Source organism: Xiphophorus hellerii, chromosome 1, assembly GCF_003331165.1.
Source record: "Xiphophorus hellerii strain 12219 chromosome 1, Xiphophorus_hellerii-4.1, whole genome shotgun sequence".
Classification (NCBI taxonomy): domain Eukaryota; kingdom Metazoa; phylum Chordata; class Actinopteri; order Cyprinodontiformes; family Poeciliidae; genus Xiphophorus; species Xiphophorus hellerii.
Genome location: NC_045672.1, coordinates 10,723,167 through 10,745,017, shown reverse-complemented (window position 1 = coordinate 10,745,017; position 21,851 = coordinate 10,723,167). Strand labels below are relative to the sequence as shown.

General features: G+C 40.0%; 1 protein-coding gene across 1 annotated transcript in view; it reads left to right on the top strand.

The window, feature by feature from the left end:
• ubr4 (ubiquitin protein ligase E3 component n-recognin 4) overlaps window positions 1–21,851 on the top strand; it is a 51,355-nt gene that overhangs the window by 24,997 nt on the left and 4,507 nt on the right. Inside the window, 60 exon segments of the mRNA XM_032571265.1 lie at window positions 121–279; window positions 383–535; window positions 674–901; window positions 1,102–1,259; window positions 1,376–1,550; window positions 1,856–2,057; window positions 2,213–2,376; window positions 2,571–2,787; window positions 2,929–3,142; window positions 3,986–4,049; window positions 4,177–4,311; window positions 4,502–4,676; window positions 4,827–4,958; window positions 5,456–5,577; window positions 5,775–5,886; window positions 6,039–6,169; window positions 6,430–6,607; window positions 7,200–7,304; window positions 7,669–7,806; window positions 8,193–8,361; window positions 8,572–8,776; window positions 9,268–9,327; window positions 9,329–9,382; window positions 9,634–9,843; window positions 9,936–10,085; window positions 10,172–10,399; window positions 10,490–10,568; window positions 10,677–10,925; window positions 11,033–11,201; window positions 11,283–11,427; window positions 11,576–11,661; window positions 11,747–11,834; window positions 12,098–12,229; window positions 12,231–12,292; window positions 12,385–12,624; window positions 12,708–12,846; window positions 12,945–13,070; window positions 13,688–13,816; window positions 13,913–14,262; window positions 14,431–14,521; window positions 14,635–14,719; window positions 15,041–15,168; window positions 15,606–15,735; window positions 15,832–15,992; window positions 16,080–16,189; window positions 16,770–16,911; window positions 17,157–17,238; window positions 17,321–17,494; window positions 17,740–17,861; window positions 18,379–18,576; window positions 18,675–18,755; window positions 18,883–18,970; window positions 19,337–19,464; window positions 19,657–19,764; window positions 19,878–19,994; window positions 20,410–20,600; window positions 20,720–20,893; window positions 21,022–21,121; window positions 21,230–21,448; window positions 21,527–21,640. Of these exon segments, the coding sequence (XP_032427156.1) occupies window positions 121–279; window positions 383–535; window positions 674–901; window positions 1,102–1,259; window positions 1,376–1,550; window positions 1,856–2,057; window positions 2,213–2,376; window positions 2,571–2,787; window positions 2,929–3,142; window positions 3,986–4,049; window positions 4,177–4,311; window positions 4,502–4,676; window positions 4,827–4,958; window positions 5,456–5,577; window positions 5,775–5,886; window positions 6,039–6,169; window positions 6,430–6,607; window positions 7,200–7,304; window positions 7,669–7,806; window positions 8,193–8,361; window positions 8,572–8,776; window positions 9,268–9,327; window positions 9,329–9,382; window positions 9,634–9,843; window positions 9,936–10,085; window positions 10,172–10,399; window positions 10,490–10,568; window positions 10,677–10,925; window positions 11,033–11,201; window positions 11,283–11,427; window positions 11,576–11,661; window positions 11,747–11,834; window positions 12,098–12,229; window positions 12,231–12,292; window positions 12,385–12,624; window positions 12,708–12,846; window positions 12,945–13,070; window positions 13,688–13,816; window positions 13,913–14,262; window positions 14,431–14,521; window positions 14,635–14,719; window positions 15,041–15,168; window positions 15,606–15,735; window positions 15,832–15,992; window positions 16,080–16,189; window positions 16,770–16,911; window positions 17,157–17,238; window positions 17,321–17,494; window positions 17,740–17,861; window positions 18,379–18,576; window positions 18,675–18,755; window positions 18,883–18,970; window positions 19,337–19,464; window positions 19,657–19,764; window positions 19,878–19,994; window positions 20,410–20,600; window positions 20,720–20,893; window positions 21,022–21,121; window positions 21,230–21,448; window positions 21,527–21,640 (8,775 nt within the window).

The following is a 21,851-nucleotide window of genomic DNA, read 5'->3' as shown; positions in this document are numbered from 1 at the left end:
TACAAATCTAGTAAATTAGATATTGTTGCAGATGAACTTTTATTTGATTGCGGAAGGTTTGCTAGTAGCACACCAGATGATCTCTTTTTCTTTTTTGTACTTTTTACTCCCTCTTGACAGATAACAGTCCTGCAGTTGTCCACACTTCTGAAGCAAGCTGACTCTAGCAAGAGGAAGCTAACTCTGACCCGACTGGCCTCCGCCCCAGTTCCTTTCACCGTGCTCAGTCTCACAGGCAACCCTTGTAATGAAGATTACTTGGCTGTGTGTGGCCTAAAGGTAAGGAAACTAGACTAGACTTAAAGTTATCCAAAAAGTTGAGCGTTATGCTTACTTTGCAATTCAGCATTTCACTAAAGTTTCGCTCTTCCAATCTCTCCAGGACTGCCATGTACTAACATTTAGCAGTACAGGCTCCGTCTCTGACCACCTGGTGTTGCATCCGCAGCTGGCCACTGGCAATTTCATCATCAAAGCCATTTGGCTGCCAGGTTCTCAGACTGAGCTGGCAATCATCACAGCTGACTTTGTCAAGGTATGTAATGGCAAATTTGGTTTAAAAACAATATTTTCCTAATATTGGTATAAATATGTGAACTCTTTGAGCCAAATGGGTTTTGTTTTGCATTTTGGTGGGGAAAAAGTTTTTATACTCCTTTCTATTTGTGAACAGATCTATGACTTGTCGGTGGACGCCCTGAGCCCCATGTACTACTTCCTGCTCCCCAGTTCCAAGATCCGCGATGCGACCTTCCTTTTCAACGAAGAGGGAAAAAACATTATTGTCATCATGTCCTCAGCAGGTTACATGTACACTCAGATCATGGATGAATCCAGCAGTGCCCAGCATGGGCCCTTCTATGTCACAAATGTCCTGGAAATAACCCATGATGATCTGAAAGTAAGTTGAATTAAAAATTCTACAAAAATATACAATGAAAAAAAAGCGTAACTATTTTGCACTCTCAATATCTTTTAAAAAGAAAAAAACCTGATTTTATCTTAAGATCTTTTCATTTCATTTAGTCACATTGAAGATTTTTGTGAAGCTGCTAAAAAGCAATTGAGATAAATTCTTGCTTTTTTTCTTTGTGATTGTAGGACAGCAATGGACAGGTGGCAGGAGGTGGTGTGTCTGTTTACTACTCCCATGTCCTTCAAATGCTTTTCTTCAGCTACAGCCAGGGAAAATCATTCGCTGCCACCGTCAGCCGCAGCACTATTGAAGTGCAGAGGCTCTTTCCCATCAACATCAAAGGGTAACATTTGCTTGACAGTAGATATCGTTTCTTATTTTCTTGGAACAGAAATAATGCCAGTAAATATCAAAACTAGCTGGAGGAGCTGACATACGTGTCGTCCTTTTTTCTTTTAGCTCCAACGGCGGTAGCAGCAAGTTGTCCCCGGCTCTGTGCCAGTGGTCCGAAGTGATGAACCATCCGGGTCTGGTCTGCTGTGTGCAACAGACGACTGGAATCCCGCTGGTGATCATGGTTAAACCCGACACCTTCCTCATCCAGGAGATCAAAACTCTGCCGGCTAAAGCGAAGGTAGGGTCCATTCACTGTCCTGCGCAGCAAAGCAAATATATTTATAGGCAAGTTTGAGAGGAGAAGTCAAGAGGGTTCTGAAAATGTCTAGACAGATATGGAATTTGATTTCAGTATTTAGCTTTGGATAAGTGTGAAAAAATAAAAAACAATTTTTAAAAAATGTGACATATTGATAACAAGATATGCAGAAATTCTGGAAGTAGAAAATAGTAAATACAGAAATCATGTTTGCTCCTGTAAATAATGTCTAACTGTCTTATTTATAATCTATTTTGGATATTTTTATTTCGTCTCCTACCCAGATTCAGGACATGGTTGCTATCAGACACACGGCGAGCAACGAGCAGCAGCGCACAACAATGATTCTTCTCTGCGAGGACGGAAGTCTGCGAATCTACATGGCAAACGTTGACAACACGTCCTATTGGCTCCAGCCGTCTCTGCAGCCAACGTGTGGCATCAGCATCATGAAGCCAGTGCGCAAGCGCAAAGTTGCTGCTGCAAGTGAGTTTAAAAGCACCAAACGACTTCTTGAAATCTCACTAAACTCAAAAGTGATTGGACTGCAGTGTTGAGACGGAAATGTCACGTTGAGTTAAAAAAAACAGACCTATTAACACTGACTGAAATCTAATGTCAATGCCGTTCTTATATTTAAGCCACTCGGACCTCCAGTCAGGTGACGTTCCCAGTGGACTTCTTTGAACACAATCAGCAACTAACAGAGGTGGAGTTTGGGGGAAATGACTTGCTGCAGGTGTACAATGGGCAGCAGATAAAACACCGGCTCAACTCCACTGGGATGTATGTGGCCAACACAAAGGTAAATACTCCTTTTAACTCATAAATCTGTCAGAAAAAGTGCAAAATATTATTGTAGTTCTATCTTGTGTTGATAACCTGCTGTTGCAAAAGTCAGCAACCTGGAGTGCTTATGATTTATGTTACCTGTTTGCTATATATTGCAAACATAAAATTCAGAACAGTCTTACTTTGCTTTGTCTTTTCTCTCTCTAGCCTGGGGGATTTACTGTGGAAGTGGTGAACAACAACACTTCAATGGTGATGACAGGCATGCGAGTGCAAGTGGGCACTCAGGCCATCGAGAGGGCTCCTTCCTATGTGGAGGTCTTCGGCCGGACCATGCAGATAAATCTGACACGAGCCCGCTGGTTCGATTTCCCCTTCACCAGAGAGGAGGCCCTGCAGGCTGACAAGAAGCTGTCCATATTCAGTAAGATTATAGATGTGGGAGATTCACCGAAAATATTTCACTTATTTGCTAAATATATAATATACAGCTTTATACTTTGAGCTGTTTCCAGTAAGTAGTTTTCTCATGCAGGTTTTATTTATTTATTTTTTTGTTTTCTAGTTGGAGCCTCCGTGGATCCAGCAGGAGTCACCATGCTCGACTCTGTAAAAATCTACGGTAAAACCAAGGAGCAGTTCGGCTGGCCCGAGGATCCACCAGAAGATTTCTCGGGATCGGTTAATAATGTGTGCAGCCCCAGCCTCAACCAGGGCAGTGGCAGCTCCGATGGCGACATCGCCACGCCAACCACGACCAGTGGCACTGTGCTGGAGAGGTACGGGGCCTTCCACTGTTTGCTTCGATCAGTTTTACTCTTCTAAATCCCATCAAATAAAAAACACCAAAACTCTCAACCTTTCTAATTGCATTTGGAATCTAAAAATGATTCTCACAGCAGCAGTAGGTTTTTCAAATATAGATTGTTGATCCCTTTGAGTTTTTGTTTTTTTTTGCGTTGAAGATTTATTTAAAGAAAAATTGTACAAATCTTTCAGAATAATTTTTATTTTCTTGGCCTCATGTAAATCATGATAAAACATTCATCATATTGATTTTTTTTTTTTGCCCTTTCTTACTGTTGTGATTAGTGTTTAAGTGAAACATGATAAAGTACAAGCTTCTATTTGGACAAAAGGGTTCTCAATACTGCATGGCTCTTGTGATCATCCTTTCTCGCATGCCTCTCTTTTGTTCAGCTGTATCATTAATTACACTTGTTTTTTTCTGTAATCCTCACTCTTGATTTTGTTCTTTTCCTTTTGCTCCCAAAAAAAAAAAAAAGTTCTGAAACTGAGTCCTTATCAACCTTGGACCGGTTAGTAACTGTCCTTTCTCTGCTTGATTGAATGTTGTTTTTTTTTTTTGTTTTGTTTTGTTTTGTTTGTGCACGTGTGCCACGTTGTGTGTCCATGCCTGAGACTGCAAACATGTCATGCAACATCCTCACACTTGCAACAAATGTGTCTTTTTCTTTCTCTGAATTTATTCCCGCATTTTGTGTTGTTTGGCATTTAGATTAGGAAAGATTGCTATTGAGTAAAAATAAATTTCTTTTTGTTTTTTCTTTTAAATAATTGGTTAAAGGAGAAGCAGAAATAATTCTCAATTTTCATTTCAGATTGGTGGTCAGCTCACTTGAAGCATTGGAAAACTGCTTTGCAGTAGGTTCATCCAATGAAAAGGTAAAGATGAAAAATGATACATGTATGTATATTTTTAATGTATTGACAAGCTAGAATAAAACTTAGTCTTCTTACTTTAACTCTTGTTTTTTAAAAGTGGTCAATTAAATATTTTTTAATTCCCCAGGAGAAAAACAAGGTTGCTGCTCTGGAGCTGGCCACTTTGCTTCTGTCCATGCCGACTCCAACGGGTGTCCAGCAGCAGACAAAGGGACTTCTGGCTAGTCTGCACACCAGCCGTACTGCTTACCACAACCATAAGGTGAGGAAGAAACGACGATGAAACATGTTTTTGCGGAACAGCAGCAACCTGCTGTGTTTTTCCTTAGTCATTTGGAAATATTTTCACATTCTTTTGTCATTTTATTTCATTTGCGAAATAAAAGAAGGAACTAAATATTTACCGATGTGATGATTAACTCTGCACTGCGTTGTGTCCCTTGTCTCGCCAGGACCAATCCTTGCTGAGTAACGCTGTGCAGTGTTTGAACAGTTGCAGCCGTGAAGGAAAAGAACTTGACCCAGATGTTTTCCAGAGGCTCGTGATCACTGCACGCTCTATTGCAATCATGAGACCCAACAACTTGGTGCATTTCACAGAAAGCAAGTCATTGCACCACGACTCCGGTAAGAAGCTTTTTTTGATCATCAAAAGCTGCTTTCCAAGACTAGGGAACAGTACTTTTCAAGTTGGTTCGAACGAACTTTGAGGTACCAGCTTAAAATTAAATGGGAGTTTTAAGACCAATTCCTGTTTGGAATATGTTTGTAAATTAGACTCGACAGAGGATGGGCAGAAGCACATGGATGGTGAAAGCTGTAACTTCATCGCTCAGCTTATGAATAACTTCTGGAAACTCCATTCCCAGAAACCAAAGAATGCATTTCTCGCACCTGCTTGCCTCCCTGGTAAGTGTAAACCTTATAAACCCCACTCTTCAGATGCATTACATCTGTTAACTGCACAAGTCACATGTTATTCGTAGGGTGTGTTTAATGTTTAAGTTGCTTGTACTGCTTTATACTTTATGCTTATACCTACTCTGCAAGAACAGATCATTTTTTTTATTCTTTTACTTGAAATAGCAAAAAAAAACAACAAAAAAACAATGTTCTTCCTGACCTGGAAATTTCATACTTCACAACAGCTCTACTGTAGAGTTCCTGTTCTTATAGGTCCATTCCAGTGCAGCGTTTGTCATTGTATTTTTTCCTAACTAGTCAGAATGTTTCTCTGAAACAACACAAGGAAAAGTGTTTTAGAACAAGCTCCAAGAACAGAATTATGTAAATTTAACATCCTGAGAAGAAGGACGAAATTCTCTATTGGTGCCGAGCATCTGTTGGCCTTATTGTGATTTCTGATATCAGTGTGTGTTGTTTACATCTTCCTTATTCCTACTAAGGCCTGACACACGTGGAAGCAACAGTTAATGCTTTGATCGACATCATACATGCCTACTGCACATGTGAACTGGATTACATCAATTTAGCTTCCAAAATCTACATGCAGATGTTACTGTGTCCGGTAAGTAGCACAATATGCTTGCCATTATGTATCACAAACGATCGGTCATCCTAATACTGAGACTACCATTTTATTTAACTCAATGGGCTTATTTTTAATCATGTGGTTAAGACACAAGCTGTAGTATTAATTGTTTGTAAGAGCAATACAAAGTCATGAAGTAATTTTTTATTTTTTATTTTTGGAAAACTCATTAGGACACTGCTGTGAGCTTTTCCTGCAAGCAGGCTTTGATCAGAGTGCTGCGGCCAAGAAACAAACGCCGCCATGTGACACTTCCATCGCCCCCACGCTCTAACACACCTATTGGTAAGCTAGCCAGAGATAAACACAAAGTCCTTTTGATTTCATGTAGGTGTTGTAAAATATAACTTCCCCTACAGTTATGTTATCTATACTAACGAGTGTTACGAGAATGGTGTAGCTAGTTTTCTAAAGCTTCCTGATTCATACTCGGTCAGGAGACAAGGATGATGACGATGACGATGATCCGGAAGACAAAATGCAATCGTCTGTGATGACTGGAGGAGAAGAAGGTCAACAGGAGAGCCAGGAGCAGAACGAAGTGGATCATGGAGACTTTGAAATGGTGGTGAGAATAAACGGGATGAAAAAATTTATCTGATCGCTGTATCACTTTTCTCTTTTTTTTTATTTGTGAAAAAAAATGTTTATGACTTAATATGAATAACTTTACCTTAACATGTCTTTTTTTTTTTCTTCAAAATTTTCAACCTAGTTTTTCAGTTGCAGACTGATATCCATGCATTTCTACAGACCCTATATTATCATATATAGTTTAAACCTGTTTATTGCGCAGAAGTAAGGCCTTTTTTGTGGCTCTCCTCCTAGTCTGAGTCAATGGTCCTGGAATCAGCAGAAAATGTTAACAATGGAAATCCTTCTCCTCTGGAGGCTCTGCTGGCCGGAGCCGAGGGATACCCTCCTATGCTCGACATCCCTCCTGATGCTGACGATGAAACTATGGTAGAGCTTGCCATTGCGCTCAGCCTGCAGCAGGACCAACAAGGTAATTTTCAGTCGATCTTTTAGAAACCTGTTAACATAAGCACGGCAAAAACACAAACTCTTACCAAGTATATTTGGTCTAGTTTCTAGTGCAAATATCTTGTTACTCTTGAAATAAGAAAGCTAACATGCAAGTAACTTTTTTCAGTAACATGTATATATACGTATATATATACACACACAGGAGCTTGTTTTAAGTCAACAATTCCTTAATATAAAGTTCTAGTTTCACTGAGATTATTTCACTCATAACAAGACTTTTTTTTCCCATGTTATAAGTGAAATAATTTTCCAATATTTTTTCAGTATTAAGGAATTATTGACTTAAAGCAAACTCCTATATCTTGCTGAAAAGTTACTTGTAATGCTAGTCAAGTCTTGTTTTCAGAAATTTGCATTATATATTCGATTCAAAAATATTTGGTAAGATTTTGTGTTTTTCCAGTGAACATGTGTTTTTAGGGTAATTAATGTCTTGAAGTTGTTCACAGAAAACACATACCACTAAATATAATTGTTGTCCTTTTATATTGTCATCAAACCATCTTTTATTATGTGTTTTAGCACCTAAATGTACTTTTTGGCATTTTCAGGCAGTAACAGCAGTGCTCTGGGCCTTCAGAGCCTCGGCCTGTCTGGCCAGGCTCCGAGCTCATCCTCACTGGATGCTGGAACCCTTTCAGACACGACGGCATCAGGTAAGAAGAGCCATTCCACCAGAACTGGAGAAAAAGCAGAAAAAGCTTTTACTCAGTTTTTATTCCTGCATTTTCACAGTTTTAGCACTGTGAATTTATTTTTTGTTGAATATGTAATTTCAAATCTCAACACATTTATAGTTTTCTTTTTATTATTTTAATTGAATCTCTTTTCATCTTTTATTTTACCACTATTCTGTGCCACTCTGACATTGTATCTTCACATCATGTTGCATGTAACATGTGTAGAAAAGAACATTGATTGTGTCTTTTGCTTGTTAGTAAACAAGTAAAAACAAAGATCATGTATCCTGGCCAGATGACCGCGGTGTATTTACTGTTACAGCTATTGCTATGATTTCAGCCCCGGCATCAGATGATGAGGGCAGCACAGCTGCTACTGACGGCTCTACGCTGCGGACCTCCCCAGCTGAGCACGGAGGCAGTGTGGGCTCAGAGAGTGGGGGTTCTGCTATCGACTCTGTAGCAGGGGAGCACAGTGGTGGGTTACTTGAATAAATTAGGCCAGTCTAATTTAGTAAGAGCACAATCATGCATGCCTTAAATTAGCTGTAGAAAATCCATTAAAACACATTTCTGCTCAAGTACAGTTGGTACATACAAGACCTGTAAGTTTTTTCCATTATTTTTTTTTTGTCCTCTGATCACCTGTCTTATCTTTAGTGAACACTTGAATAAGTTACCGCTCCTTTCTCTCCATGTTTCTGTACTACATTTTAAAGTTGAGAAAATGCAATCTGGCTAGACCATGTAATTAAGTCCCTTAAAATAAGTAATTCCTTGATTCTTGGAGATTTACCTTGTGGTTTGTTGTGTTTTTAGCTTGCATTGTCATGTTTTTTCCCCTCCCCACATGCTTGTGCACAGTGTCCGGACGCAGCAGTGCATATGGAGACACAACAGTGGAGGGCCACCCTGTAGGTCCAGGCAGTGTGAGCTCCAGCACTGGAGCCATCAGCACCACAACAGCGCAGCATGAAGGCGAAGGCTCAGAGGGAGAAGCAGAGACTGAGGGAGACATCCACACAAGCAACAGGCTAGTACTGTGAATTTTGGCTTATGTGGGTTGTATGGTGTTGTTTAGGGTTTGGAGTGTGACTGTGTGAAGTAACTTTGAACAGCCAGTGTCTTACCTCTACCAGACAGAAAGTAAGTTTGATCAGGGAGAGTTTATGATTCATAAAGCAACAAAACATCAGATTAAATTCTCTTTTGTGATTTCTTTTTTTCTTTTTTTTCTCATTAGGTTGCACATGGTTCGTCTGATGCTACTGGAACGCTTGCTGCAGCATCTTTCTCAGCTCCATAATGTTGGTGGGGTTCAAGCCATCCCATATATGCAAGTTATCCTAATGTTGACATCGGACCTTGATGGGGAGGATGAAAAGGATAAGGGTGCTTTAGACGACCTGTTGTCGCAGCTCATCGCTGAGCTTGGAATACATAAGAAGGTAACTACACCGAGTCTCTGACGGGTAATTAGCAAGGAGTACATGCTCTGTCATTTGGGTCCTGCATACACACAGAGCCTTGTGAAATAAAACCCTATAGAAAATGTTTTAGTTCCCCCCCCCCAGAGTAGAGACGTAAAAAAAGCAATATGCCTATTATGAATCTGTGTCAACTGGAAAGACAGAGATGATTAGAACGGTTGCATGCCAGCGCTTGTTTTTTGTGGCTAAACACTTTAGCAACCCAGGAACAGTTTAAACTGCAAATGTAAACTGAAGATGTTATATGACTTAGAGGAACATCATTCTCAGGATGTTCTTTTGAAATTTCATGTAGTTAATGTAGTTATCACCACCTGATGCATCAAAGGTATTACAACATTTTTGGTTGAAATGGTGGATCTCTTCAAAATTATATCTGTTTTTTTGTTGTTGTTTTTTTGGAACATAAATGTAAATAGGTTTACTTAATCAGTATCATTCCTCTGCAGGATGTGTCCAAAAAGAATGAGAGAAGTACAATCAACGAAGTCCACCTGGTCATCATGAGGACTGCTGAGCGTCTTCATGTCACGAACCAAGTCTGGGTCCAAATCCTCCTCAGAGGTACGATGTCTTTTTGATGCAGCTTCATAGATATGTTTGAGAATAAATCAGATTCCATTGGAGAAAACTTGAGCAACACCAAGATAAACATATTTGAGTGAGGACTTGAGTCGCTTCTTTACTTTAATGACAGAGCAGACCCTTTTTGAATTAGAAAAATTACCATCAGAGAAGAACATAACTAAATTGTGCTGTGTGATTTAATTGGCGAAAAGTATTGTGTATAATTTTTCCTTTTGTTCCGGTTTTAGTCGTCCTCCCTGATTTCCAATGCAACAGCGACAGCTTTGCTGAGCCTGGGCTCCATTGACTACTGTCTCCATGTGCTCAAGTCGCTCCTGGAGTTCTGGAAAAATCAACAGGGCGAAGAGGAACCCACTTCCACCAGTCAGCTCCTTCGCCCTCACACAGCCTCCTCACCCCCTGACATGAGCCCATTTTTCCTTCGCCAATATGTGAAGGTATCATCATAGCAGCAAACTGTTAGCTGTGTTTATCCTGCATCACTTTTTTTGATGGTGGCATTTTGATGAGTTGTGATTTCTGCTACCAGGGACATGCCGCTGACGTGTTTGAAGCCTACTCCCAGTTACTGACTGAGATGGTGCTCCGGCTGCCATATCAGATAAAGAAGATTGCTGATACAAACCCTCGGATCCCACCTCCTGTTTTTGACCATTCTTGGTTCTACTATCTGTCAGAAGTGAGCTTTCATAAGCCTTTTTTGGATTTCTTTTTCGTTCCATCTTCACATCAAATAATCCTGATCTCTCTCTTCTGTAATCTCAGTATCTGATGATCCAACAGACACCGTTCGTCAGGAGGCAAGTTAGAAAGTTGTTGCTGTTCATCTGTGGCTCCAAAGAGAAATACCGGCAGCTGCGCGATCTGCACACGCTCGACTCGCATGTCCGCAGCATCAAAAAGCTTCTGGAAGAGCAGGGCATCTTCCTTCGGGCAGGAATAGTCACCGCAACATCTGGCTCAGCTCTACAATATGACACACTCATCAATCTGGTTAGTGTCCTCTTTTCCCAATATGCTACATTCTTTAGGGTTTAACTCAGGTTAGTTAGGTAAGTAATTCTTTTTCTTTTCTTTTTGCAGATGGAGCATCTCAAAGCATGTGCTGAAATTGCTACACAAAGGACAATCAACTGGCAGAAGTTTTGCATGAAGGATGACTGTGAGTTGAATTTAAATATTTCATCAGTGGAAACAAACATTTTGAAGCCAATGCTTTTAACATCGTTTGTGTCTCTGATCTTTCTCTTCATGCTCTTTCGCCGTCCAGCCGTGTTGTACTTTCTGCTCCAGGTCAGCTTCCTGGTGGATGAGGGCGTTTCTCCAGTTCTGCTTCAGCTCCTGTCCTGTGCCCTGTGTGGCAGCAAGGTGCTGGCCGCTTCCTCCTCCTCTTCTGGCTCCTCCTCCTTTCCCGGAAGCGGCTCTGGCAGTTCTGGTCAGGGAGGAGCTTCCCAGTCCTCTCAAGGCAAATCTTCCAGCAAGAAAAGCAAGAAGGAAGACAAGGAAAAAGACAAAGAGAGTAAGACGTAGTGATTTTCAACCTGTGTCCAAATCTCCAGCGCTCCTAGTTTTTTAAGCATATAATCACCAGAATCTGATGATTAAATCTCTCCCTCCTGATCACAGGCGATGGCGTCAGCAGCCAGGAAGATCAGCTGTGCATGGCCCTGGTCAGTCAGCTGAATAAGTTCGCAGACAAAGAGACTCTAATCCAGTTCTTGCGCTGCTTCCTCCTTGAATCAAACTCCTCTGCTGTTCGCTGGCAAGCCCACTGCTTGGCGTTGCATATCTACAGGTAGTGTTGAAACTTTTCATTTAGATATCGAATACAAAAGTATGCAATTTTTGCATTTGGCTTATGTAAATGTTTGCACAGGAACTCCAGTAAATCTCAGCAGGAGCTGCTGCTCGAATTGACTTGGGCCATCTGGCCAGAGCTTCCTGCATATGGTCGCAAAGCTGCCCAGTTTGTTGACCTACTAGGATATTTCTCTCTCAAAACTCCTCAAACGGAGAAAAAGGTTAGGTTTTAAGTACTTTTTTAGATATCTGGTGTGTTTGTATTGTCTGAATCTGACAAATGGCAGCATTACAAGACAACAAGTTGTGCTGTTTCAGTGATTCAAAATTGAAAGTCTTTGTTAATCTGCTGTTTCTTTTATATGCAAGCTGAAAGAATATTCCCAGAAAGCTGTGGAAATCCTGAGAGCACAGAACCACATCCTGACAAATCACCCCAACTCCAACATTTATAAGTATGAACATGCAATAAGATTCCTGTACCAACTCAAGCATTTATGCATATCTTTAAATCAGAATATGTGTGGTTTTGTCTTGAAGCACTCTCTCTGGTTTGGTGGAGTTTGATGGCTTTTATCTTGAGAGTGACCCCTGCTTGGTGTGCAACAACCCAGAAGTTCCCTTCTCAGTAAGTGAAAAACTCACAGAATTTACTCTTCTGAGTCTTAGGGAATTATTTCTATCCATTACCCATATTTATACTCTAAAAAGATTTCTATGAATTGTACTTAAGTTCAACTTCTCTAATGCTGACTAAGTAAAATTTTTAGCTTAGATTATAGCACTCTTGGCAAGCTCATTCACTGCCAGTATAACAAAATCTAAAGTTAATAAGAAACAAAAAAATTCTACATGAAAGTTCTTTTAAATGATTTTTTCGTTTGACTCTAGAATATCAAACTATCATCTATCAAAGTGGACACCCGCTACACCACCACACAGCAGGTTGTGAAGCTAATTGGCAGCCACACCATCAGCAAAGTAACAGTGAAGATCGGTGATCTGAAACGCACCAAAATGGTTCCGCACCATCAATCTCTACTACAACAACAGGACTGTCCAGGCTATTGTGGAGCTGAAGAATAAGTATGCTTTAGGGAACACCCACTACTTCATATTATCATCCTAAATATCTAATGGTACTTAGTTGTAATCTTGATCTTTCTTGTCTACTTTAGGCCGGCACGCTGGCACAAAGCAAAGAAAGTTCAGCTGACTCCTGGACAAACTGAGGTGAAGATCGACCTCCCCTTGCCCATCGTCGCCTCCAACCTGATGATCGAGTTTTCCGATTTTTACGAGAACTACCAAGCTTCCACCGAGACCCTGCAGTGTCCACGCTGCAGTGCTTCTGTGCCCGCTAACCCTGGAGTGTGCGGCAACTGCGGTGAAAATGTGTACCAGTGCCACAAGTGCAGGTGAGCGCTTTTCTCCTGCAGCAGGAGAATTTATTGCAGGCCGTCTCAAGTTGTGATCGTAAATGTTCATTATTTGTCTTCAGGTCCATAAACTACGATGAAAAAGACCCTTTCCTGTGCAATGCATGTGGTTTCTGCAAATATGCTCGATTTGACTTCATGCTGTATGCTAAACCATGCTGTGCAGTGGATCCCATAGAGAATGAAGAGGACAGGAAAAAGGCAAGAATCTGTTTCAGTAGCTAAAATGTTTTTTTCCCCAAATGAATTTTATGTTTTTGCTTTTGTGAAAACCGTCTAAACTGTATTTGTGTTTTCAGGCTGTGACCAACATCAACACCCTGCTGGACAAAGCGGACCGAGTCTACCACCAGCTGATGGGCCACAGGCCTCAGTTAGAAAGCTTGCTGTCTAAAGTCAACGAGGCAGCGCCAGAGAAACCTCAGGTAAAGCACAAGATACATAATGGATTACAGTGAACCCCCCTGTTCACTGTACAAACATTTAACATTTTTTCATGGTCCAACAACAAATTTCAATATATTCCAGTGGAATTTTATGTGATTAACAGAAAGTAGCACTGGGGTGTGACTGGTTGTTGTTTTGTATAATAGCTCAAACTCTGTTAGATTGGATGTCTTTATTTTCAAATCTTGCAACAAATTCTAAATTGGATTTAAGTCTAAACTTCGACTGACCTGTCATAACAGATAAATATAGTTTGACCTAAACCATTTAGTGATTTTGTCCTTGTGGAACGTTAATCTCTGCCCCCAGTCTCTCACCTCGGCAGGTGCCAACAAGGTTTTCTTCCAGAAGTCCCCGTATTTAAGCTCCATCCATTTTACTATAAGCTGTAACAGTTGCAGTTGTAATGTGACAAAATAGTGGAAAAGAATGGAACACTTTTTTACAGGGCTCCTGTATGGATAAACAATAGGGAACAATCTCTAAATATTTTTACTATTTACATTTGCACATGTAGATAACATTGTAATGATGCTGTGATTAAGCATCTATTTCAGGCTTGTACAGTTTGAATGTCATGTTCTCCACCTTGCAGGACGACCCTGGAGCAGGTGCAGGACTCGGTGCGTCCTCTGCTAATGTAAACCGGTACATTCAGCAGCTGGCTCAGGAGTACAGTGGAGACTGCAAGACGTCGTTCGATGAGCTCTCCAAGATCATACAGGTCAGGAAGAAAAACTGTTGATGTCCCACTAAAAACAAAAAAATCCTGTCTTTTATTCCTCTACTTAATGGTATGCCTTACGTTTTTTTATTACAGAAAGTGCTGGCGTCTCGAAAAGAGCTCCTGGAGTACGACCTGCAGCAGAGAGAGGCCGCCACCAAGTCGTCGCGGAGCAGCAGCAGCCATCAGCCCACCTTCACCGCCAGTCAGTACCGCGCCTTGTCTGTGCTGGGCTGCGGCCACACCTCCTCCACCAAGTGCTACGGCTGTGCCTCGGCTGTCACGGGCCACTGCATTACGCTGCTCCGTGCGCTGGCCACGAACCCGGCTCTCCGGCAGATTCTCGTCCTCCAGGGTCTTATCCGGGAGTTGTTTGAGTACAACCTGCGGCGAGGCACAGCAGCCATGAGGGAGGAAGTGCGTCAGCTGATCTGTCTTCTTACCAGGTGTGTTTCTGTATCTGTTGTATTTCAGCTAGAACTGCTAAATCTTTTTTATTTTTTTTTCCCTGAATCACCATTAAAATAAATTTTTTCTACTTGACTCTCAGTACTTTTAAATATCACAAAACACTTGGTTAATTCGCTTTCTACATCGTTACATTCATGCTCCAGAGATCATCCAGAGGCCACTCAGCAGATGAATGACCTCATCATCGCCAAAGTGTCGGCTGCCCTCAAAGGTCACTGGGCCAACCCTGACCTGGTAGGTTGTCCCACACATCTTTGGACATAATCTAGCTGCTAGGTCAAGGTGTTTAAATCTATGTTAGTACTATGCAGATTGATCTTGAATATAGTTTTTTTTGTTCTCATCAGGTTAGTAATTTGCAGTACGAGATGCTTCTGCTAACGGACTCAATTTCCAAGGAGGGAGGATGCTGGGAGCTCCGATTGCGTTGTGGTAAGTCTGAGCTCTCATCCAGAACTATTTTATTTCATTTAAAAGTTCATCCTGATTTTTTTTGTAAGTTGAAATAAAATATCTTATTGTTTGCTTTGACTTTTATAGTTTTTCATTTTGCCGCAATATAAAAAGGTCCTCCAGCTTTTTACCTTGAATTTTTTGTAAGATTCATAAGTTTTCTTTGCGGAGATGAGATTTCTACTTCTGGTTTTCATAGTCATTATAACTCTCTATGGTAGATAATTTGTTACAGATTTTGGTCAGTTAAGCTTCAGTCTGATTTTTTGTTTTCCTATTATATCCTTTTTTTTTTTTTAGCTCTCAGCCTGTTCCTGATGTCTGTTAATATAAAGACACCTGTAGTTGTGGAGAACATCACACTCATGTGCCTAAGAATCCTGCAAAAGCTGATAAAGCCTCCTGCACCAACCAGCAAGAAGAATAAGGTAAACATTAACTGTTTAATGTCTTGTTTTCATATGCTTTGGGTTTTTGATTAAAACGGTAAAAAAAAATAATAATCTGAGTTGGTTGACTTTCACACCTGGAAATGACTGCACTGTTGAGAAGTTATGATCTATAAGACAAGCTCTGCACGTTTTTTGGAAGGCTTGAAAAAATGCAGAGATTGAAGCTTTCTGGCAGATTACCGATCCTCAGAATTTTGTAAAGCTTTTGTGGATTTTAGCTGTTTGCTGTTTATTTGTAGGATACGTAATAAACTAATTTTGGAATTAAAAAACTCAAATGTAACATGAGTTTTCATCTGAGGTTGATATTGTACTTTTAAGCTGTTTTCATTTCTGTCTGAAACTGACTCTTTGATCTTCACTGTGTATTTGATATACATTTTACAGTTTTTTTGCTTGTTGCTTCTTTACAGGATGCTGCTACTGAGTCTCTGACCACAGTCAGGCCCTACAGCAACGAAATTCATGCTCAAGCTCAACTTTGGCTGAAAAAGGATCCCAAAGCATCTTATGATGCCTGGAAAAAGTGCCTCCCTGCAAGATGTAAGTACTTTATCTGGACAAACACTCAGTACATTGGTGATGAGCTAGCTTGTAATGATGAACCTTTCACTCTTTGGTTTGTTCACATTAACTCAGGCCAGGAAGCCGTGTCGAAGCCACAGGGGAAAGCAGAGTTAAGGAAGCAGTATCTGCAGGAGAAGTATGTCTGGAAGTGGAAGCAGTTCATGAGATCCAGGAAAGGTGAAGGCCTGTTCCCTCGTCTCCTCAAGCTGAGCCATAACAACTGGCTACGGCAGGTAATACGTTATTCAGGTAGCGAATGTGAGCTAAAATATCTACTGGAGTGAATTCAGTTTACAAAGTGAATTTATTGCTTGTTGCAGGTTCTGTTTACACCAGCCACCCAGGCTGCAAGGCAGGCTGCTTGCACTATCGTGGAAGCTCTTACCACAATCCCCAGCCGCAAGCAGCAGGTCCTGGACCTGCTGACCAGGTAGGAACCGAAACACAAACCAGTGCAACTCTTAACTATCATATCATTCAATATGCAAAGCTCTTTATAGAGAGACCATTTGTAACCTATACCAAACCAGTGAAAAATCCATTTCATGTTTACCAATTTGTTGAGAAGTGAAGATAATGATGAAAAGAATTGAATGTACTAAGAGAAATATGTAAATGACTAAATATATATTAAAAATGAGACAGTTTAAATATGTTTCAATATATATGAAAAGTAAAAAAGTTTAAAAAGTGTGAAAAAAACATCATTAGAACCTAACATTTCAAAACATAGAAAATAATGTACATCAAATAAAAATATAAAACATACTAATACATTAGAATTATTGAATGTGTTAAAATTGTGAAAGTATGACAAAAAAAATTAAAAGTGTTTCAAAAACACAATCCTGTGTGCAACTAAAGCTATAGTGACACAAAAATACTGTTAGCTGGTGTGGGGGTTTTTTTTTCAGACAAATTTTTGTCTTAATTTATATATTAATTCAAACATTAATCTTACAGAGAAAGATAAGTTGTGAATATGGGCAGTACTCTTGTGTGTTTTTCAGTTACCTGGACGAGCTGAGTGTGGCTGGAGAGTGTGCAGCAGAATATCTGGGTCTGTACCAGAAGCTGATCAAACCAACACACTGGAAGGTCTACCTGGCCGCCCGCGGCGTTCTGCCCTATGTTGGAAATCTTATCACCAAGGCAATACATTATTCATATAATAGAAAAATGAAAATAACAGTTCAAACCTTTTCAAGAGTTGCTTTTGTTAATTGCTGTGGGGCTACTTAATAATCTGTAACCCAAAACTAAAAAAGTTGACAAAAATGTGCATTGTAGATTTCAGATTTTTGCAGTTTTGAAAACAGGTTATTTTATGTTTATATTTGCAAATCCACTATGAATCTCTAATTTAATGCTCCATTTTTGTCATTTATTTTCTTTAGGAAATAGCTAACCTCCTGGCTCTGGAGGAGGCAACTCTGAGCACAGACTTACAACAAGGCTATGCTCTGAAGAGCCTAACTGGTGGGCTTGCCTTCACCTTGTGTTCTAACACACTGTACCATTTGTTTGCTGTCATAGTAATTTCTGTTTTATTGCACTGTAGGACTCCTGTCCTCTTTTGTGGAGGTGGAGTCCATTAAGCGGCACTTCAAAAGCCGGCTGGTGGGCACCGTGCTGAATGGCTACCTGTGTCTGAGGAAGCTGGTGGTGCAGCGCACCAAGCTGATCGATGAAACTCAGGACATGCTGCTGGAGATGCTGGAGGACATGACGACAGGTCTGCTCAGACTCGACATAAACAGACCGAAAATTTACCCTCCCCACAAAATGTGTTGCTATTCATGTTTTTGTGTGTGTTTTAAGCATAAAATCTTTGGATTTGACACTTAAACATTTAACAATTTTAAGTTAATCAAATTGGTCTCCTTTATTTAAAATGACTGACCCCAAAACACATACAAAGCAGACATTTTATTTTTGACGTTCTGAACAATAAAAATGGTTTTCTTGTCCTGCCGATAGGTACAGAGTCTGAAACCAAAGCCTTCATGGCAGTTTGCATCGAGACGGCAAAGCGGTACAACCTAGACGATTACAGAACACCTGTGTTCATTTTTGAGAGACTGTGCAGCATAATCTACCCGGTAAGTTCACATTACCATTCGCTTATTAGCATAAATACAACTACCATAAACCTGAGATAAAATTTGGAATGTGATCAGTTTTTTCAAGTCTTGATAAGTATGGAAACATAGTTGCATATCCAGACTTTAGTCTCTGTAGCATTGTTGTATCTGTCCATTTTTCCATTAAGATGTCCATCCGTCCCTCGGTCCATTCAGCCGTCCATCTCTCTTGTATCCATCCTTTTATCCATCCATCCATTCATTCTTTGGTTTCTCACTCAAGTCGGGCCATTAGACTCTTTTTTTTTTTTTCTTTTATCTGTGGTTTTGCAGATTTTGTTTTTTAAGCCTCCTTTAGAAATATCTGCAGTAAATTAAACATGAACTTTACATATTTTATTTTTACTTTAAAAATAGACTAAAAAATGCATGAGACATTAAAAATGTGAGAAAATATATATTTCATGACTATTAAACATACTAGTTGAGTACATTGTTAAAGTTGATGTGTTTTGATCTGTTGTTTCCTGTGTAGGAGGAGAACGAGGTGACAGAGTTCTTCGTGACCCTGGAAAAAGATCCTCAGCAGGAAGACTTCCTGCAGGGCCGCATGCCAGGAAACCCTTACAGCAGCAACGAGCCGGGCATCGGCCCTCTGATGAGGGACATCAAGAACAAGATCTGCCAGGACTGCGACCTTGTGGCGCTTCTTGAAGACGACAGTGGCATGGAGGTAAAGTTATTTTTCTTTTTTTTTTTTTTAAATCAAACTCTTCTATTTATCAGAAGGTTTAAAGTAAATTTCTTTTGGCACTCCCCTGGTTCTCACAGCTTCTGGTCAACAACAAAATCATCAGCTTAGATCTTTCAGTGGCAGAGGTCTATAAGAAGGTGTGGTGCCCGACCAATGAGGTGAGACAATCTCCATTTTTCTCAGTTAATTACCAGCATGCACATTTGATTTTATGTGAAGTTTGTGGTCTGAAATATTCCAGTAATATTATTTAATACCTTGACCCTGGTGTTTTTTCCCCCAAAGGGTGAGCCAATGAGAATCATTTATCGAATGAGAGGTCTGCTCGGAGACGCCACTGAGGAGTTCATAGAGTCTCTGGACTCAACCACAGGTTAGATTTTTATTTATTAACATGTCCTTTACACAGAATGTTCCCATGCACTCTTGTTTTATAATTTAATCCTGAATGCTCGGAACATTTATTTGTAGCCCTGGTAAAATATATATATATATATATATATATATATATATATATATATATAGATATATATATATATATCTATATATATATATATATATATATATAGATATATATATATATATATATATGTGTAAGTTGTCTTTTATTCCAGTGATGTAACCTCAAACAGAATAGTTGTTTTTTTTTAAATCCAACCTTTAATTTGGAATTAAATCTGTATGAACAGGTCGAACGTCCACTTTATTGTTCACAAATAAGGGAAACATTTGATTACAGATGAAGAGGAGGACGACGAAGAAGTGTACAAGATGGCAGGAGTCATGGCTCAGTGCGGAGGACTGGAGTGTATGCTCAACCGACTGTCTGGGATCAAAGACTTTAAACAAGGAAGACATCTGCTAACTGTAAGCCAAACCTGTTAGCTTAGCATTTAGTTGAAGCCTTTTAAGGCAGTGATGCATAAGAGTCTGCAAAATGAATAAAATTGATTACAACAGGGGCTGTTTAAATAATTTAGTAAAGTTAAACTTGGCAACTCAGTTGTGATATTGAATGTTTTAGCAGCTGAGTTGATCCTTGTGTTTTTGTTTCCTCAGGTGTTGCTGAAGTTGTTCAGTTACTGCGTGAAGGTAAAGATCAACCGGCAACAACTGGTCAAACCAGAGATGAACACACTCAACGTCATGCTGGGAACTCTAAACCTGGTATGTCTGACAGCAGATAATCTGATAAGATAATCATTAAATCTAAATAGTTTGGCGTTTTTAAAGGCTATTTGTAAATATTTTTGAAAGGTCATTTTTTAATGTTTTTGTAGGCGTTGGTAGCAGAACAGGAGAGTAAGGACAGCGGTGGAGCCTCCATAGCCGAACAAGTTCTGAGCATTATGGAGATCATTCTTGATGAAGCCAACGCAGAGATTTCAGAAGATAAGGTAAGATATAAAAGTGTCACCTGCCTCCATTTACTTAGCAAAATATTCGTGTTCTTTGAATTAGGATTGTATAATATTCATAAATCCTTTAATATGCAATAAAGTTGGACTCTTGATGGTGGATACTGTATCTAGCTAAGGGAAAAATGAGTTGGTGATTTGATAGAAATCAAACTAAATTGTAGTTTTCTATGATTTTAGCAGAACATATTCATTTCCAACTAAAGCATTTTTCTGCTGCGTTAAACAAAAAATATTACTGGCACAGAGTCTGAACCAACTTGCATTATTAGCTCATATTTATTGGAGTCCAAGTATTTCTCTTCAACTTTAATACTGCATGAAGAAAACTTATAATGAATATTTGTATCATTAATTAATTATATGATTAACTTTTTTTGATTTCCTTTTTCAGGGTAACCTTCTGCTCACGGGTGACAAAGACCAGCTTGTCATGCTGTTAGACCAGATCAACACTCCCTTTGTTCGCTCGAACCCCAGCGTGCTGCAGGGTCTGCTGCGCATCATCCCATTTCTCTCCTTTGGTGAACTAGAGAAGATGAAGATTTTGGTGGAACGCTTCAAACCGTGCTGCAGCTTCGACAAGTGAGAAATGTGCCACTTTCACTGGGAGACATGCAAAAATAAAAATAAAAAAACATAAACTTGAACCACACTTGTTTAGGTGACTTTTGTAAACGTGACTTCTGTAATATTTCTCTAAGGTATGATGAGGAGCACAGTGCAGAAGACAAAGTGTTTTTGGATTGCTTCTGCAAAATCGCAGCAGGAATCAAGAACAACAGCAACGGCCATCAGCTGAAAGACCTCATTCTCCAGAAAGGAATCACTCAGAGTGCACTGGACTACATGAAGAAGCATATCCCAAATGCCAAAAAGTAGGTCTCCTTCTGCTATATATATATATATATATATATATATATGGAGATGGTCATTTTTAAAAAATTCAGATTTTATTTAGTATTATCCTAAATCTTCAAAACAAAATTTTCGTTGCTTTCATCAGTCTGGATGCAGATGTCTGGAAGAAGTTTCTCTCTAGACCAGCGCTACCCTTCATCCTCCGACTGCTTCGTGGTCTGGCTGTGCAGCATCCACCCACACAGGTACACAAGACCAAATAAATCTCCAGTAACTCATTGACAAATAATACTTTTCCATCCTTCCTTCCTTCAAATTTAAATGAATGTCTTTTTTTTTTTTTTTACGTCCAGGTGTTGATAGGAACAGATTCAATAACCAACTTGCACAAGCTGGAGCAGGTATCCAGTGACGAAGGCATTGGGACCTTGGCGGAGAATCTTCTGGAGGCTCTGCGGGAACACCGCGACGTCAACCTGAAGATTGAAGCAGCACGCAGGGAAACCCGAGCCGAGAAGAAGCGAATGGCCATGGCCATGAGGCAGAAGGCTCTGGGAACTCTAGGCATGACGGTAGGCTCAGATACCAGTACTTTTTATGTTGTGTGAATAGTATAGTTTTATTAAATCTCATCCGTGTTTGCCTTTCAGACCAACGAGAAGGGGCAGGTTGTCACAAAAACTTCACTTCTGAAGCAAATGGAGGAGCTGATTGAGGAGCCAGGTTTGACCTGCTGTATCTGCAGAGAGGGTTACAAGTTCCAGGTAACTGACACATCCAGCAGGTCCTAAACGCAACACAGTAAAATATCTAATGATGTGAGCAAACAAACATTCACATACTAGTTGCTCTGCTAAGAACTATACATTGGGTTTAAAAAGAATTCTGGTAAGATCTATTGAATGCTGCATCTTAATAGGTGGGATGCTGGAAGGTTACAAGACTTAAAGCTTTGGGAAAAGTTCACTGGATCTG